The sequence below is a fragment of the Xyrauchen texanus genome, chromosome 40, assembly GCF_025860055.1.
Source record: "Xyrauchen texanus isolate HMW12.3.18 chromosome 40, RBS_HiC_50CHRs, whole genome shotgun sequence".
NCBI classification, from domain to species: Eukaryota; Metazoa; Chordata; class Actinopteri; order Cypriniformes; family Catostomidae; genus Xyrauchen; species Xyrauchen texanus.
Genome location: NC_068315.1, coordinates 12,654,572 through 12,673,742, shown reverse-complemented (window position 1 = coordinate 12,673,742; position 19,171 = coordinate 12,654,572). Strand labels below are relative to the sequence as shown.

The following is a 19,171-nucleotide window of genomic DNA, read 5'->3' as shown; positions in this document are numbered from 1 at the left end:
TTCTCAGAAAATGACCCTGATAATTCATAATAATTCATAAAGCTTTAGGGGTACGACTCCCCCCACATTGCCCTCTTTGAGGTAAACATGATGCGAGACTTCAATGACAACGTGCTTTAATCTTTTTGCTGATTAATTCTGTGGAAAAACACCCTCACCTGAAGGGAAAAAAATCAGCTAGTTAAGGAAACTTTTTTCCTCTTTTGCAGTTTCAAAATAATGAGTCTGGGCTTAATTAGCAAGAGCTACTTTTACAGGAGATAAACAAGTAAATGATTATATCCGTTGATGGTCTTGTTGGATAGAGGACTGCCGCATCCGACTCCATCGATCCCTGTTGCCATGGAGACAGACGGTGACTCTGACCGTTTCTCTCAATTCATTGGATCATTTTAGGCAAAAGTTGCTCCTACCTGACTGTGATGCTTACAAAGCTCTTTGCTAAAAATGGAAGGTGTGAGAAGCATGAAGCACAACCTTGATCAGTGTTGCTGTATGCTACAGTATCAGAATGGGAAAATACTATCTAATATTTTGAATAGAATAAAATAGAACAGCAGAGTTATTGGGGGAAAAAAGCTTCTGCATTACATGTTTTGCATCTTTATTTTCATCACTTGGCATGTCATATACATGGAATATATGACATACATATAGTTTTGACATCTATTATATTTTTCTTCTTTACAGTAGAGAAACAACATTGAGATGAAACGCTATTTGGTTTCTAAATTGAAGCTTTTGTTAAATAGTGGCATATAAATCCTTTTTCAGTATCTCTTTAAATCAACATTCCAACCGTGGTCGTCATTCTCTCATTATTTATTCACATTGTGTCGTCAGTTATTCAGTGTTTTAAAGTCTTGTCTTTGTAGTTTTCACTGTAGTCCACAATGCAGTAAAATAGTTCCAACAGAAAGTCTCTTGATGGTTGGTCAGCACAAACTGGGAAATCCCACCCCAATATGATAAAGCCTCCAAAGTGATCTTTGCATTTATCCAATCAGCTCTTGGGATATGTGAGGCAGGCCACATCTCTAATCCCATTGGAAAAGCAACTGTCTTTCTCTTTTCCCAAAAATTGTGTTTGTAAACCATCACCCTGTTCCTGTCCTGACGGTGCTCCAAATGTGGGATGAACATGCTCGCTCCCCTGTCCTCCAGCAGCCTTAGACAGAAGGCTGGCGGCGTGTTGAGTGGTTTTCAACCCTGTTCCCAATACAGTCATAGAAATTACAGTCTTTGCTCTTTGGGAGCCCATGCCTGACCCCAAGGCTGTCGTGTAGGTGACAAGGCTTTTGTGTTTGATTTGGCCCCTTGACATCAGTGCAGACTCAGAGCAAGTTAGTGTCTGTGGCTCCTGCACTGTCGCAGAGGAGCTGGCATGTGTTTGCCTGGAATTTGCCACTGACTCCACCTCAGTCTCAGGAGTTATTAGGTTGCAGCTGGTAGAAACCCTACCTCTAATAGGCAGCTTACTCCCGCCCCCTTCTCCAGGCCCCTCCCCAAACTCAGGTCCCTGAACAGAGGGGATTATGGGTACAGAGTGGGCTCGGATAGAAGGGGGAGGAAAGGCTGCTCTCTGGTCAAGACGAGTGCATGGAACATCAGTATAGCCCATCATTCCTCCGGTATGGGTGGAGATCACAATTTGTGTATTGGAATTTGAACGGCTTTGCTGATTGCTATCCGAGTGAGACTGGCACCTAGAGCATCCCAAAGAGAGACAGAGTGGGAAAACCTCTTATATTCCATTACATTATGTCATTATTATATTTCAGTTATACATTTCAAATCAGCAATAAAATCTGACATCAGAAATGTTGATTTTGTAGCTCAAATCACTTATTTGAGAACAAATGTCTATTTTCAGGTTGGTACTGCTTGTGCACATTCAAATTCTAGAGTGAAAAAACAGGCAAGACCTCTATCAAAATAGCAATTGGCTCTTTTAAGGGAATAAATCAACCAAAAATGGAAATTCTGTCATTATTTTCATTATCCTTATGACTTTTGGAATAGTGACATAAAAGACAAAAAACACCACAAAACCACAGTAAAAGAAGCTAAAGTCATACAATCATTTTGTGTGATGAAAAGACCAGCATTTGTCGTTAATCTCAAAACAAATCACCGATGAACACCTGCATGTAGCACCCAAATTAAATATGGAAACTATGTCAGTAACATCAAACCTCATTAGTTCTTGAGTCATAACATCATGACGTTTGGTCATGAGACACACAATAACCAATGCAGTTTATAGTATGTTATTGATGTTGATCATATTTGATTTGGACACCGCATAAAGAAGTTGATCAATGGCTACATTTATATGTACATCAATACTCAGATTATTGCAATAATCAGAGTATCAGGAAAAATTAGTTTAAGATGTTTACATGATTTGGGCAGACCTCTTCAATCCAGTTTACATGCTACATGCCAATACTCTAATTATTCACTGACAAATGTGATGTTTTAATGTTTAATGTTTTTTTATTTGTATGAAATATTACTAAAACAAGTATATATATATATATATATCTTGTTGCAAATATGCATCTTTAAATACAGTTTGGCATTAGGAAAATGAGTCATAATTGGTTAATAAGAGTCATTTTCGACTACACTGAGGGCTGTTTCACAAAACCAAGATAGCGGATTAAGCCGGGATTTTCCAGATATCCTGGCTGAATTAAGCCAGGACTCGGTTTCATGAAAGCAGTAGCACATAAGTTACCATGGCGATTTATTCTGTGCAGCTAGCCTGCTCCAGACCAGGCTAACAGCCAGGCTTAGTCAATCCTGGTGCCTTATCTGTTCAGTCAGTGGTCACGCCGATCAGAAACCAATGTGTTTTGTCAGTTATTCCGTTTTGTCATCTATGTGTTCAGCGCAATTTTTATCAGCCTGCATTAAAATACCTCAGATACATATTGGCATTCAGTCAAGTACTATTATTATTGTAACATTATGATGGTAGCCTACCATTATTAACTATAATAATAATTATCCATATGGGCATTGTTACTGTTCAATTGTGTTTTTGAAGACTGCTGTTGTTCTAAGTTTGACAGATAGGTCTTTAATAGGCTATTGTATGTGATGAGGGAATTAGAGAAATGGCTGATAAAGAAGCAAAAGTGTTGTCAATCAAGTCAGGCAATATAAGTAGCTCTAAACACATGTTTCGTCCTTTACAATGGCATGCCCATTTTTGGATGACATCGTAGATGATGAAGCACTTATATTGAGAAGGGCTTTCAGACGTGAAAGAGTGTTTCGGGACAGGTCTGACCCATTGGCTTTTCCTGACAATTACCTGCAAGAGCGTTACCGCTTTTCTGGGGATGGCATCCGCTACCTGTGCAGACTGTTGGGTCCCAAAATTCAGCACCGCACCGCACCGCACGGAGCCATGCCTTGACCATTTCACAGATGATCTGTATTGGGCTCAGATTTTTCGCTAGTGGTATGTTCCTATATGCAGTAGGAGATGCTGAAAATCTTAGCAAAGCCACTATTTGCCGCACCGTCAGAAGTGTGTATTTGGCATTAAAAGGATATACGCACATCTTCATAACCTTCCCGGCCACAGAAGAATGAACTATATCAAGGAGGGATTCTACAACATTGCAGGTAACATGAATTAGGCTACATATCACAAAAGAAACTTTAGAACAGGTGGAATACTTTTCTTTCCTTTTTTGATACAGGATTCCCTAATGTTATTGGTGCGCTGGACTGCACACACATTAGGATAAAACGCCCCTCTGGTGCACATGAAGGTGATTTTTTTAACAGAAAATCCTTTCATAGTATCAATGTTCAGGTAAGAGTGGGTTATGATTAGACCTACTATCAACTACATACATTTATTATGTGTATTAAATGACCTCAACACTTATTGCTTCAGATGATCTGTGATGCTGACTTCATCTTCAGCAATGTCGAGGCAAAGTGGCCTGGCTCAGTCCATGACTCCCGAGTCTTTCGGGCCTCTGCAATTAACCAGCGACTATCACAAGGTAAGCCACCCAATTTGTTTGGATGAGCATCTTGACCATCATGACATTGTCAAAGGTTTTACTCTACGTTGATGTAACCATAACACTTTGTGTTCTCAGGTGAATTCTCTGGTGTGCTGCTGGGAGACAAGGGTTATGCCTGTCAGACATTTTTACTTACACCCTTTGCAGACCCCCAGACAGCAGCACAACGCACATATAATCTTGGCCATGCAAGAACAAGGGCCCGAATAGAAATGGCATTTGGCCTTCTTAAGTCCCGTTTCCAGTGCCTTCACCACCTGAGGGTCACCCCAGACAGGGCCTGTGATATCACTGTTGCATGCGCTGTCCTTCACAACATTGCCTGTCTCAGGAAGGAAAGGGCTCCTAGAGTGGCCTTGGAGATGGACTGGGACAATCCGGCAATATTTCCAGATAATGTCAATGGCAGACTGATCAGAGACCAATACGTTGTTAACTATTTCAGTTGATTTTTTGCTTTTTCGTGTATTCAACAAAGGTGAGGATGTCACAATGTTTTTCTTTTAATGAGGTCACTTGTCTGCCGAGAGCTTGGGAGAGAAAAAAGAATGATTAATAAGTTGTGCAGGAGCCTACAGTCATGCTTACAGCGTGCATTGAAACATAACTTACTTCTTTTTGTAGTTTCTGGATTTCCAAGTCCAGTTTCTTTAGTGTCTTTCTTTTGATTTCCATATCTAGGTCCAATTCCTGCAGTTTTCTTTTGTGATATGTGATTTGTATGTCTGCCAATTCAATTTGTTTTTTTAAGTGTATGCTGTACAGACCTCAGTTTTTGAATCCTGTAAGACACATATCAATTAGAAGGGCATGAATTGTGCATGGTAAGATGTCCTGTTGTCTTGATTGCACTATTTGTTCAATCTTACTGCTTCACCTAGGTATTTATCCCATTGATGCCGTAGGCCTATGTGTTAGTAGCTCTTACAAGTATTTAGCGCTCATATCTATTGTTACTCATAGATCTCTTACTTTACTATTGTTTGTATGTTGTTCCTCAAATGTCAGTTGCTTTGTATACAAGCATCTGCCAAATGAGTAAATGTAAATGTTCAGTTAATACTTACTATGTTCCCAGATTGGCTCTCAGGCGGTACACCATCTGAGTCCTGCTATAAATATGGTATTTTCTATGAGCATCACATCAGTGACTTCTTTTCCATTATGAATTAAATTAAAGTATTTCCACAAGAGTGACATGATACCTCCAGCCTTCTTGAGTCTACTGACAGAGTCTCCTCATCGTCTGCTGCAGAAGTTCTTTCACCCTGCCACATTAACCAAACTCATATTAATCTATTGTTGACAGGTGCCTAGCCTATATGCCTTTAATGAATAATACTCACTGGATTAATGTTATCCTCGGGTAGCTCCACAAGAGAAAGTGTGTTGGCAGATACTGCAAGACAATGTCAGTCAGTCCATATCTACAAAAATGTTTGATTACGTTGCATATGCAGTAGTGGAATAATGTACCGTGTATGAAGGGGGAAGTTTCCATGGGTGGGACAGAGTCAGTGGCTGTCCCCCCCTGGATACCTTCTAAAACAGGCCTCCCTTTGTTTATATCGAGGGCCAGCTCTTCTGCTGGCGTGAATTCTGGGGATGGTGGGCCACCCCCTGTGCCAGACACACAAGCCTTTTTTTTAACAGCTAAAATAAGTAAGAGAATAAAATATGTGAGCAGGCACCTTCTAAGTCATTTATACATTATAGTCAATATTTTATCAGACACTTACCAGTCTGCAAAATGTTCTTATATTTGATCTTGACCAGTTGCCAGGTCCTCTTTGGTCCAGTCATGTTTGTTCTGTATAAATATTGATAGGATGTGTAACAAAAAAGAGTAACATAAATTAATCAGCGGTCAGATTCACACATGACAACATTGTGTCATACAACATTGACTTCCACTGTTCATTTTTAAGTTTACAGTTGTTCATTTGAGCAAATGACAAGTAACTCCTTGAATGTATAATTATGACGTTTTCAGTAGCTACTTACGCATTCAGTCGATCCGCTATTGTTTGCCATGCCCTTTCTCGCTCCTTTATAATAGCGGCAGTGTTTCCTTTTCTGAGTATGATGTGCTTCAATTCGTCGTAAGTCTCCATTAAAAGATGTTGCTCATTTGCTGTGAAGTATGGCGCACGCAACTTATCCATTGTAGCATCAATGAATCTGTGATGGACCGTGTGGTCTCTTGAAGAAAGCTGTTGACACCCACTTATCTGAATTACTTACACCTGGCTTGACATAGCCGCTCCTCCTGAGCCTGGTTTGGCCTTTGTGAAACTGATAAAGCTAGGATGCACTGATCACACTAGGTCAAGCCCAGCTTTATCTCTTATCCTGGATTTCTAAATTCTGCTTTTGTGAAACAGCCCTCCGGATGTGCTGTCTGTTTTGATGCACTAATAAGAATCGGTTCATAAGAGTCATTTGTTTGTTGTATTACACTGGTTGCTATGACTGTTTTGTTTCACTAAAATGAATCAATTCATATGAGTCACGTGTTTCAATCGGAATACACGTGGTGGATATTGTTGTGGCCCGCCCGTGAAGATAGACTAATTTGAAAGATGTACTTGCCATTTTTTTGTGGTAAACTTTCTTTTTTATCTCACCAGCTTTCAACTTAGACTGCAAACGGACCTTTACAACTCGGGAAAATATGTTTTCTTTTGCCGTGGGGCTCTAGATTCTGCAGTTGAGGAGCACCACTGCTGGAAAACTGTGGTTTCGCATGAAGCCGAGAAGTAAGTGCAGCTGTTGTTTTGTGATGTTTTTGAACCTGTGCTTCAGTGTAACATCATCCGTCTGCAGCACTTTGGTCAGAGTGGAAGAAATGCGATTAACGCGCTTACATCCCAGTATAAAGCAATTAAAATAGGAGTACTCCACATATCTTACTGCGATTATTATTACTCTGATTATTAGCATAATCGTAATATCACAATCGCAATATTCTGTTCACGAGCAGTTTTATCGCAGTATTGCCTTAATCACATTGCTATGGCGTTATGAGGGTGAATGTGAACATAGCCAGATTTGTTTTGATTTGATTTGAAAATGAATAATGATTTAAAGATTCTGTGGCGTTTTTTGTACATTATAAAGCTTGACGATCACTATTCCCTTTGATTATAGGGTAAAAAGACATGTAAAGATAAATAAAGATCCTTGTGTGTTCCACGGAAGATAGAATGCCATATAGATTTGGAGTGACATTAGGGTGAGTGAATAGTAACAGAATTTTCATTTTTGGGTCAAATATGCCTTTAACTGAAAGACCATTCCAACAGCCACCATATTGAACATTACACTTCTTTAGTTATTGGGCATTATGAGAAAGTTCTCAGCCATGGAGAACATTGGGAAAAAACTTTTATTTAAAAAACAATCACAGCAGTGATAAAATAATTTATAGGTAGTGGAAATTTAGGATCTCTGTGTAATAATTTATATTCCTCTACATGGGCTGTATGGCTGTAGCAGCAGTAACTTTAACTCAGAGCTCTCTCCCTCTCATGACAGGCTCATCATAGATTTGAGCCATTGCTATCAAAGTCTGCATATGCCTTACCTGGATGTATGAGTGTATGAAGACCATACTACTTTATTTGCCTTGGTTTTGATCTGCAGGTAGAGGCTGCTTATCAAACCCAGCTCACCTTACAGTGACAGATAAAGAGTTTTTGCTGGGACAGTAGAGCTGAATAATGCACTCAGATGTGACTGAAAGATTTGAAGGGGTTATCTAAGGTTTGTCAGAAGAAAAAATCATAGGAAAACCTGTAGGCTTTTATATCTCAAGCACTGTATCGCAGTGCCACTAACTATAACTCCTTGGCACGGTTATCCTCCTCCAATCTTAACCTTTGACATTTAAATACAGAACAGCAAGAACATCAAATCTGTACAAGTGTTTGTGAGTGTGATATTGTTTTCATATAAAGTTAAACAAACCAAAAAAAAAAGTTAACATTAAGTAACTTACATATTAGACACAATATGGCCAGTTGTGGCACACTTTTGTGCAGTGATACTAAAATATCAGCACTCTTGGAACGCCGCTTGTCCAGTCGCATTAGATTAAATCAAATTAACTGTTGTTTAAAGTCAAGTATAAAATCCTCAGGGGTACTGACACATACAAATGACATGTTTTGTCACTTCCCCAAAATCCACTCCATTGATTCCTTGATACTGTCTGACATCAAAGACTGTTAAATAACAGAGCTTAAAAAATTGAGCCCTATATCACAGTGCATGGCTATTAAAGTGTATTCTAGCTGCAGGTTAATCCAGATCTGAACAAATCAAAACAATATCTAAATTTAAATGCACTAATGGCACATGTGGTTTCAATCCTTATTTCATCTCAGACAGGTTAATATGTTAATTGTCAGAGGTTTTTATGCAACATTCTGTGGGGATCCTGCTGTCATCGTGAGGGGATCAACAAGCTCTACATGCATGCCCATCACTCTTTCTCTCCCCTTTCCTCACTTCTTGTTCCATTAGACTGGAATGTGTCTCCATGGCAACAAGAGAGAGGTTCGGGGATGGTGTTGGTTGTTTTAAGGCTGCTAAGTCTAGAAATAGGTCAGTTCAGCCCAGCTCTCCCTGGGCTGGCCAAGACTGGCTTGAGAATGGTTGAGGGAGGCTTTTTAATATTTAATAAATCAAAAACAATAATAACTATAGCTGAATACTGTGGCTCCCTATTGAGGGATGACCCACTGTTTGTGCTTTAATGAATTAACCAAAAGCTGGGTTAATCAAGCAGACTTATCAAAACAGAAATCCCTGATTCTGACACACTGAGAAAAAGAAATACCCCCTCCAGCGAGCCTGATAGTATATATGTGCATTATCACATCCCCTTAAAAGAGTCTCAGAGCTCAAAGCACTGTTTAAGAATGTAAATTATGGAAATAGGTCAAATAGAGAGATTTTGGCAGTGAGCTGAGTCTACAAGTCACTGTGAAGCTGGATCAAGTTGGCAGGGTAATGAGAACCTCTTTTGAAAATTCAAGAGTAAGTGCTACTTACATATTCTAAATAGCCCATACTTAAAGGATATTATTTATGTCATGTGCTCATTCAATGAAATCCAGTTTTGCTATTTGAACTCCATATGATATATTTCTTGGAATTCTCACTTGGCTCTGGAAAAGTTCTATAAAATAATTATACTTTTCTGTAAAGGTGGTGTAATTTTTCATTGTTAAAAATGTTCTCCTACATACTTTCCTCTTAGAACTATAAGAAGTCAAAGAGGTATGCATTAAACTTAGTAAACTCTTGTGGCACCATCAAAACATTGCGGTTTTTTTTTGTAGCCATCCCAACCATCCCAACCAATGGTGTGAGAATGGGGTGGGAATATTAGTTTGATGACCAATGTTAAAATGGAAGACAGGGATTTTCAACCTGGTCTGGCAGAATCACATTACTGTACTTACATTTGTGCAAAAACATTTTTAAGTGGCTCTGTACGTATTGCAGCACTTTCTTGGTAAAATGAACACTAAAGGATCTAAAACAACAATGATTTGTATTCCCTTTCACACAAATCACGAGTAAAATGTCAGGTTATTAGTTCATAAACACTTTTAATTTGCTCACCTTCTCAAAGATTCTGGCATCATCTCCACCTCTTGGAGATGTTTGTAGGAATGACTAGAATCTCTAGATCCTGCACTCAAATGATAGCCTGCTCTAGAGATGGGCGGAGTCCACTTTGAGACAGCTCGATAATTGGTTACCTTTTGTTTTAGGGAGGGGCTTGATGATAGGGAGCAGCTTCTGTAGACACAAACACACACAAAATGCTTCCAAAGTGAAAACAGAATGATCACAGATGTTTTCAAAGCAATTATACCACTGGTTCTCAAAGTGTGGGTCACGCCCTGTGTGGTGGGGGAGGGAAGGTATTGTAAAGGGGGCACAGAAGACTGACCCGTTCTCAAATCACTTTCACACATTCAGCAAAAATAGTGACAATACACCCAAGAACCAATCTTCACCTCTGCCTTTTCTCCTGCCTTGTTTAAACTTTCAGCAGGCACCACAGCGCAAAAGGCAAAAAGCAGTGTCAGGTGCGTTCTTGATGTGCTTATGTAAACAAAGATGTCTCACACGCCAGTTTCAAATGGGGTAAACGATGAATTAACACGAATATTTTGGTCGATCCCTCACACAACACTATAGATACACCCATGAGCCAATGTGTGCAATTTCTTCACCTCTGCCTTTTCTCCTGTTTGTTTAAACGTTTGGCAGGCACCGCAGCACGAACTGAACAAAGCATTTAGTGAGTGTAAGGTATGGTCTTAGCTGTGCTTATGTTAACAAAGAAGTCTAGCATGCCAGTTTCCAATGGGGGAAACAATGAATTAACACTAATATTTCAGTTGGTCCCTCACACAACACTATCGAATGGCTTCAGAAGTATTGAAATATAAGGCACAAGCGTTAAGGATGACTTATATGGTGCTTTTGGAACCTGGACAGCCAATCACCATCCTATCATCCCTCAGTCTTGTCACTGAAACGTGGTACATGTTACTTTTCACAGCGCAGGCCGGGATGGGCCAATCACAGTTGTTTATTATTACATGAAAGTTGTTTCATAGGGGCCTGACCAAATCAATTTAAGAACCACTGTATTATACAAAGTAGCCTGCAGGTAAGCACACTGCTCAAATGCTGGAATTATGGATAACAAATTCCATGCCCCATTTTTAGATTATTTCTATCAATTAATACTTGTAAATCATAATTATGGAAATATCCTGCAATGATTTGGCTGTAATTCAGAAATACTAATTACCATTATTGTTACCAATTACAACTATTATAATTCCTTTAAGTGCTGCTTATTTTTATGTTAACATATGGTGCCATATTGAGAGTTGATTAAATTTCTTCCTCGGCTGCTGTCACTTCTGGGTAGAGGAACAGAGTGTCAGAGTTTTATAATAGAAGTGAAGCTCTGGCAAAGTACCTGCAATGCTTCCCCATGGAGAGACTGCGATTATGATTCGGTAGGGAGACTTTAGAGCTGCTGAGCACTACGCCGGATGCCTGCTGAGTGGAGGAACCATGAGCTCTTCTGCTCTGTAGTGACAAACAGGAAATAAGAGTTATTATGGCAGGGTAATAGAGCTATACAGTGGCTGACCCCACTGATTTTCATTTAATCTATATATGATTGCTCTTGTTTTGTATTACAGCATATCATCTGGCACACACCCACAACCTTTAGTACTATTAGTACCCTGCTGAAAAAAGAAATCTTAAACCAGTTGGGGTACTTGAGTTTGGACTCAAATCTGAGTCACAAGTCCAATTTTAATTCTCAGATGCATTTTTACTCAGATCTGACTCTGACTCGAGCCTTTGGGACTGGATTTTTTCCAGAGTCCAGCCGAGTCCATGGCATTTGATTTGTGATGCAATTAATAAAATAAAATAAATAAAAACAACAAATCTAAAATAAATGGACACTCTGTCTGTTGTAACACCCCCTGATGTCATAGATATAGCCAGAGTTTGTTTCACCCTGTTGAGCAAACACACCTGCAGGGTGGCACACTCAGTCAACCAATACTCTTGAATGTTACAATGGAGATAGACATAGATTACAGAGGTGGCTGGCACAACGAACACATAAAAGACAGGTATGTAGCCAATGTACTAGAAACTAAAAGGCAGTTTTGCACGGCACGAGACCTGACAACTGGGAAAATCACATGTGGCATTTGTGCAGCCAAGACGGTGCTCGAAATTTCATTAAGTCAAGTCACCCACATCATGTCTCTCACAGTTTACTAAAACAACATATACAAATTCCCAAAAATATTATTAATATTGGGCTATTAAGTCTTTTTAGGTGTAATGTATCCACACATGTAGGCATCTGTAGTCTTTTGTGGTCCATGCAGTGTTGTCAACTTAAACTATTCCTTGATGAATTAACTGTAACTTTTAAATAATCAGGGGACAAAAAATTGTTATTGCTAAAACAGACTTCAACTTTAAAAAGATAAACAGCACCTATTCATTGTTTTTCTATTTTAAAAGCATTGCCGAGCTGCTTAAAATATATTATGTTTTTTCCACCATAAAATGCACAATGAAATATAAAGTTATTTTGGGCAGTGAAATGTTTTGTTTAGAATGTAATTATAGATTGTGTGACCAGATCCCAGTTTATTACACAGGACAGTACCGGTTTTTAGTAGGGTCACTGAATTTTTTCTTCTTAAATTAAATCTCATTGTCCTTCTCGCTATTATCTCTGATATCGTTTGCAGAGAAAAAAATCTATTTAGTTGCGTCACGTTCATTTGATGTTGATTCATTTTGTCTTCAGCAAATCAGCTGAAATGTATCTGGTTACCATAGCAATGACGTCATGTGCTTAGAGCTCACACTCTGTCATCCTGTCAGTCAGTGCAAATGTGCAAAATATTGCAAAAATATGTTTTCAACAACGAGCTGAAAGAAGCAAATCCGTGTCTTTGCTCAACACGTGTAAATGTAAGCGGGTGTTTTCTGAATGTTCATTTTACCCATGAGCACGGAGTTAAATCAGACAAGTTTCACATACAGACTTCAGAAGGAATATTCCGGGCTCAATAAAAGTTAAGCTCAATCGACAGCATTTGTAGCATAATATTGATAACCGCAAAAAAATTTGAACAACTTAACAACTTCTTTGCCATGATGATGTAATTTCAACAAGCCCTAAAACAAATGCAAACACGACTATTTAAACAAATTTACAGCTCAAATAATACAAGAGTTTTAACAGAAGAATTAATATAAGTGCTTTTATAAAATGATTAGGTTGGTGAAGACTTTCACTTAATAAAACATCCGATTTCAGTTTGTTTCTCATCAAACTTTATTGTATTCCTTCACAAAAAAGACATGAGTTGCATACAATAATTTTTTAAGACTTCTGAATTATACTTTCGCATCCTTTTGAAGCTTGAAGAAGTGGTCACCATAAACTGCCATTGTGCAACATCACTGAGCACAATTTTTTTCATAATTTCTCCCTTTGTGTTAAGAAAAAACAGAAAATCATATGGAGTTATAACAACACAGGGGTAAGTTAACAATGACTGAATTTTCATTTTTTGGGTGAACCAATCCTTTAAGAATCAAAGGAATGTAATCTTTTGAACCAAATCTTTTGTTTAAATTCAGCTACCATTTTGTCTTGTGGAATATACAGTATGTGAGTATCTGTTGTCAAATAGCTTCTTCAAGGTAGAACTAAACACATTTTTATGATACCCATGTTAAATTGCCCTAATATTAGCAGTGGGCTTTACCAGTGTATTTGGATGTTGCATTTGCAGTCAAGTCGTGAGATGTAACATCTCAGCACGTACTAATTACTACTGTGTTGACTTGATTATTTTCCCAAACCAGTCGGCAGATAAAGACAAAAACAAATCGCAGTATATATTATTTCTTTAGATAGGGATCATTTTAGATAAAAGTAAACTAAATTGAAAGGACAAATTGAAAATGAAGTAGAAATAAAAAAAAAATAAAAAATTAGAAACAATAATAACTCTGGTTGTAATGACTAACACAGCTTTCACGTTCTTTATTTTATGTTTGAGTGGAGGGGAAAAAGCAACAAATAACTGAAATGTCAACAGAACACAATAAGAAGTGTGCTGAAAGACAGTCTTCATAGGCCTAAAGCATATGCTTTCATTCGGAAACCACTTTGACGTTTGTCCAGCAGGAAACTAATCATAAAATAAAGAGGTGTTTTTGTTACATTTATATTGACAGTTGTGGTTTTTTTTGTTGTGAAAGTTAAAATAAGGTTAATATATTGATGTTGAGTTTACAGTTACAATTTAAATTCAGATTCATGAACAGATTCATTTGGACTAGGACTCGGTCTTGCACTCGACTCGGCCCCTTTTGGATTGGGACTCGACTCGGACTCGATTGTTTAAAGACTCGACTTGACTTGGACTCGACTAAGGTGGAATCAAACCCAACCCTATCTAGATCGTCTCCCATCTTGGACAGCTGGTCCTCAGCTGGTTTAGCAGTTTAGCTGGTTGGTCAGCTGGTCTCCCAGTCTGACAAGTGCCCAGAACAGCCCTAAAACCAGCAAACAGACCAGCCCAGCCAGGCTGGGAGATTAGCAAAGACCAGCAAACCATTTCAGAATGGTTTAAGATGTTTTTATCAACAGGAAACACACAGGTAGAGGACAATGCATGTGCGGTACCAAATGCGAAATAAAGGGATCATCAACTCCTAAGAGAGTCAGTATATAGATTTTCACTCAGTGATACACAGGCCCTCAGTGAGGGAAATCCACTTTAATTGACTTAACATTGAACTGCAGATTAAGCAAGACACACTCGTCCCCAGCTCTTCCACGGCGGTTATTATTCGCAGACGATATTACATTGATTCATTCCTACAGTATTTTTTTTCAATCCTTTTTCCTTCTTAAAATTAAAAGCATTATCTTATTATAGCCTAGTTTTCGGAGAGCAGTCTGCAATAAGTGTTCCATGCCCCCAATGCAGCCTGAGCTTTAAAGGCAACTGTGAACCAGTTAGTGGAAATCTCCCTCCCTCTTCCAGTCCTGTGGAACGTCATTAAATTGATTGGGTTTGACTTTAAACTAGTTTGGGGCCTTACAGCAGAAAAAGCATGTCCTTCTAACACTGCTGCTTCCTTGGGGACCTGTTAGCATTGTTCTTCTTTCCAGCAAGAAAATTGGATGATTTCTGACCACCCTTTCATTGCCTCAGCAGGGTGAGAAAACACTGAAGAAGTTAACTAGAACAGCAGCTGCCTCTTTAATTGTAAAAACATTCTCTTTGCAGAAATAAAATCTGACAAATGTTAAAATTTAACAAATGTTAAAGACCCCATGAAATCACTAGTTTCACAGTTTTCTTTCCAGTTTTGACCTATTTCCTACTGAATCAGGAAGTTGGGGTGGGACATTATAACCTAAGAAATTGCAGTCCTCCTGTGAGTCCAGACATTGTTGACGTAAGCGAGTAATAAAGTGTGCATTTAGGACAGAGTTCAAGACCCAAATCAGATAACGGCATTTTCATACATTACGCTTATCATATACAGTACATGCAGTTTCACAAATTATTATTTGAAAAATTATTTTCAGTAATTTTTTCAATATTGATTTTCCATAATTCCAAGCAGCACACTGACATATAAATGAATCATTAGACATTTGAATCAAGAAACTCTGAAAAACAAAGTGCAGCATAAACAATGACAAAACCCCATAATTTTTTATATTTAGCGAACAAATAAACATCCACCGCAAAAATCATTATAAAACACACACAAAGCCACACTTCTTCAGGTATAAATATCACTGTTAGACCAAACATTGCTATGTCAAAACATATAAGCTACAGGTATGTGCAAGGAAGTTGTCTCTCCTGTCTTGGTATTTTTTACAGCTCGGAAACTCCAATCATCTGAGATTTGTCGAGAGGATCAGCAGCGGGGACTGTTGGGTAGTAGTCCGCTGTGGAGCTTACACTGATGCGGGCTCAGCCAAAGTCGGCATTGAAGACACAAAGGGGGCACTTGTGAACACACTTCTTAGTGCTAAAATGTCAAATGGGACACCCTACGGTCTTGTGGACTTCGTGTGAACGTGCAAATGAAGGCCACGAGATCGCAAGTCCACATCAAGTGTGCCATTTGGGACAGGGCCAATTTGCTAATGGCTACTCAGAAGTAAATGGTATTGGGGAGGGATATTCTCATTCTATGGAGTATTTGGCTGAACACGAGTAAGAGCAAGATGAGAATGACTATTCATTTCAAATGTGTATATCAGCTAAAAGTTAATTTTGTCAACCTTTAGGAGTACGCTAGCATATAGATATAGAAGCTACAATCATAGGGTCTTTAAGACTGGAGCTTCAGAAGATAACTTTCCCCCCCACAGGCTCTTCTTAAATATTTTCTTTTGATGTCAGCTCAGCAGATTTTGGTAAGGATTATACAACTGGTCCAATTAAAAACTTACTCTACATGCTTGGACTGGCAAGTGTGACATTGATAAGTAATTCCTCTTTATCCTCATATTGTATGTGCTTTCATAGATTGCTTTGGTATGAAAGCATCTGCCAGGGAAATGCAAATGTAAACCTTAGGGAATAATTGGCTTGATTACTCATTTTCTTTGGACCCAACACATTGGAACATGCACATGGGAACATGAGGTGCTAACATCTGTGTGCAAGATGCAAACTGCTCAGTGGCAGCAGACAGAAAGACTGATCTTCCAGGTTTGATAATGCAACTCTATTCATGTGGTTTTTCAGCTTCTAGTTTGCTGGCAGCCTTTGACTGCTGCATCAGATAGATGCAGTGTTTACTCCCTGAGCTGCATGCAGTGTTATTCCTGTCAGCTTAAGAGATCTTCGGAGCAGGTGGGAAACAGTACAGCCGTAAAGGGCATCATTCCTCCAGCTACCTGCTGGCCAATTGTATTCATTACTGGTGACTGTTATGCACAAGGGACTTTATTTGAATCTCCATCATGGCAAATGTGGGTGGCTTGATTTACAAACATAAACGTATATATATTTGGTATGCATGGATGCGGAGATGTAGGTTTTCTTGAACAAACAATCATTATGTGCACTGTCAGCACAAATGTGGACATCATGCAAATTTGCGCTGAGAGCCATAAACAAACGGCATCTGGGAGATGTCACCTTTTTAAGCTGGAGAGCGCTCTCAGTTCTGGGGCTGGATTTAGACATGAGGCACATTGGAACATGCACATCCGTCAAGTTGCGGATTTCAGTCAGATGGGCCCGATGCTTCTCTCTTTGCCTCCTGTAAAGTGTTAATGGAGAGTTATGTGAAATACTTTGGGGAAATTTACATGTTCTGTGGTTTGACATGCTATCTTCCATTTTCTTAAAGCAATTTTATTTTATTTCTAAAGCAACATTTTACTAATTATTTTAGAATAATTATACATGCTTTATTTTATTATACATGACTACGTAATAATTGAGAAAATAAGTTGAATATTTGCAATTTAAAAAAATGATTTATAATATTTATGTAGTGAAGGCAAGACATGATTAAAAATGATGAACAGATTAGAAATGGTGACCAGGTACAAAACCTAAGAATTACACTTTGTCTTAAATATACATTTTTATGGAGAAACAGGTATGAAAATGAATGGATGAAGTAATAAAAAAATTAGTACAGAAATATACAAAAGGAATAAATAAATAAATAAATACTGAAATACATTTAAATTATGAAAAAATAAATAAACCCAAGATTAAAATGGTCAAAATTAAAGAAATTAATAAATGAATAAATGAGGCACTACATTAAATGGGTTTATTTAAAAAGGACTAGATTTTATACAAAAAAATATCATAATAATAAAATAAAAAACATTCACATTTAACATACACCTTTGAAAAAAATAAAACATAAATTAGTAAATAAATAAATCACCCAATTTTAGCCTCCATATATTTGAACCTAAAATGACAATTCTCAGGATTCTCTTCCCAAAAGCAAAAAAACCTCAAACATGTTACTACCATATGTTCCAACAATGTTATTCCAAGGATGGTTTGGACTCACTTGTTTTTGCAGTAAAGAGCCATGCAAGCCACTCCCAGCAAGCTGATCCCCACGGCTATGCTGAAGATGGACAGAATCTGTCTTTGATAGGTTTCTCCACTCTCTGAAAAGATTCAGGGAAAGTACACACTTATCTTCTGGCTTTCCTCACAGTCATTGCTATGCCAGTATTTACTAAACAAAAGATTCTTGTAAATATTCAATGCCGCAACCATAATGGAAATTTTCCCAACACAACAGAGTAAGGATTTTTAGAGATGGTTGCTAAGGCATTGTCTCCTAAACTAATCAGCCATTTCAGCATATATAACTCTTGTGCACTAGAATGAAAACATGCAAAAACACTTTTGATATGAAGATCTCAGACAGAGAAGAGAAACATGCAGGGATCTGTTAGTGTATGGGCATGCAGTCATGTGTGTCATGGGTCTAGCTGGCTTGAGGTGTGCTTGAAGTATATACAAACAGAATGTGGCTAATGATCTGTTTAACCAGAACTAATGTCAACATCGGCTGTCACTGCTGAAAAGAGCATCCAGGCACGACCATGCTGCCCACCAGAAAAACGTAGCTGGTTAAGCAGATCGACCAGCATGGTCTTTATGGTGAAGCTGGTTATCCATGGAATTTTGAACTGAGAATGCATTTAAATTCCAGGTCACTTCCTGAATGTGATTTCATGATGAATTGAGATAAGATACAGAATTGTAATTCAAATTTTAATATAAAGAGGTAGAATAAAAATGGAATGGTAACACTTTACAACAAGGTTTTATTTGTTAACATCAGTAATCATTGTTAACATGTATCATGATAAACTTACAATGAACATTATATTTATTACAGAATGTATAAATCTCGGTTAATGTTAAAGGGATGGTTCACAAAATTTTTTTAATTCTCTAATTTACTCACGCTCAGATTCGTATAACTGTTTTTCTTCTGCTGAACACAAACAAAGACTTTTAGAACAATATTTCAGCTCTGTTGGTCCTCACAATGCATGTGAATGGTGAGCAGAAGTCAGATGGGTAAAAAAAAGGAATTAAATATTGATCTGTTTCTCACACAAATCTATCATATCACTTCAGAATATATGGATTTAACCACTGGAGGCGTATGGATTGCATTTAAGCTGCCTTTATGTCCTCTTTGGACCATCTGACTTCTGGCCACCATTCACATGCATTGTGAGGACCAACAGAGCTGAAATATTCTCCTAAAAATCTTTGTTTGTGTTCTGCTGAAGAAAGAAAGCCATACACATCTAAATAATGAGTGAATTATTCTTTTAATTAATGAAAATACATTTGTAAATTAATGTTAATGTTTACAACATTTAATTTGTAAAAATGTATTAGCATATGTTGAAATTAACATTAACCAAGATAAGTAAGAGCTGCAAAAGTATTTTTCATTGTTAGTAATGTATTAAACAAATG

General features: G+C 38.0%; 1 protein-coding gene across 3 annotated transcripts in view; it reads right to left on the bottom strand.

The window, feature by feature from the left end:
- Positions 1-608: 608 nt before the first annotated feature.
- The window catches only part of LOC127633597 (pro-neuregulin-3, membrane-bound isoform-like), a 207,940-nt gene continuing 189,377 nt past the window's right edge, over positions 609-19,171 (bottom strand). For 2 of the 3 annotated variants that reach the window (XM_052112812.1, XM_052112813.1), the window contains exons 5-9: positions 17,730-17,832; positions 16,829-16,952; positions 11,071-11,183; positions 9,690-9,869; positions 609-1,706 (exon numbers count right to left, since the gene is read on the bottom strand). In XM_052112812.1, coding sequence (XP_051968772.1) covers positions 1,004-1,706; positions 9,690-9,869; positions 11,071-11,183; positions 16,829-16,952; positions 17,730-17,832 — 1,223 coding nt within the window. In that variant the 3' untranslated portion in view covers positions 609-1,003. Of the gene's footprint in view, positions 1,707-5,155; positions 5,168-5,260; positions 5,324-5,401; positions 5,709-5,794; positions 5,866-9,689; positions 9,870-11,070; positions 11,184-16,828; positions 16,953-17,729; positions 17,833-19,171 lie in introns of those variants that run through there. The other variant, XM_052112814.1, reaches the window with a different exon arrangement.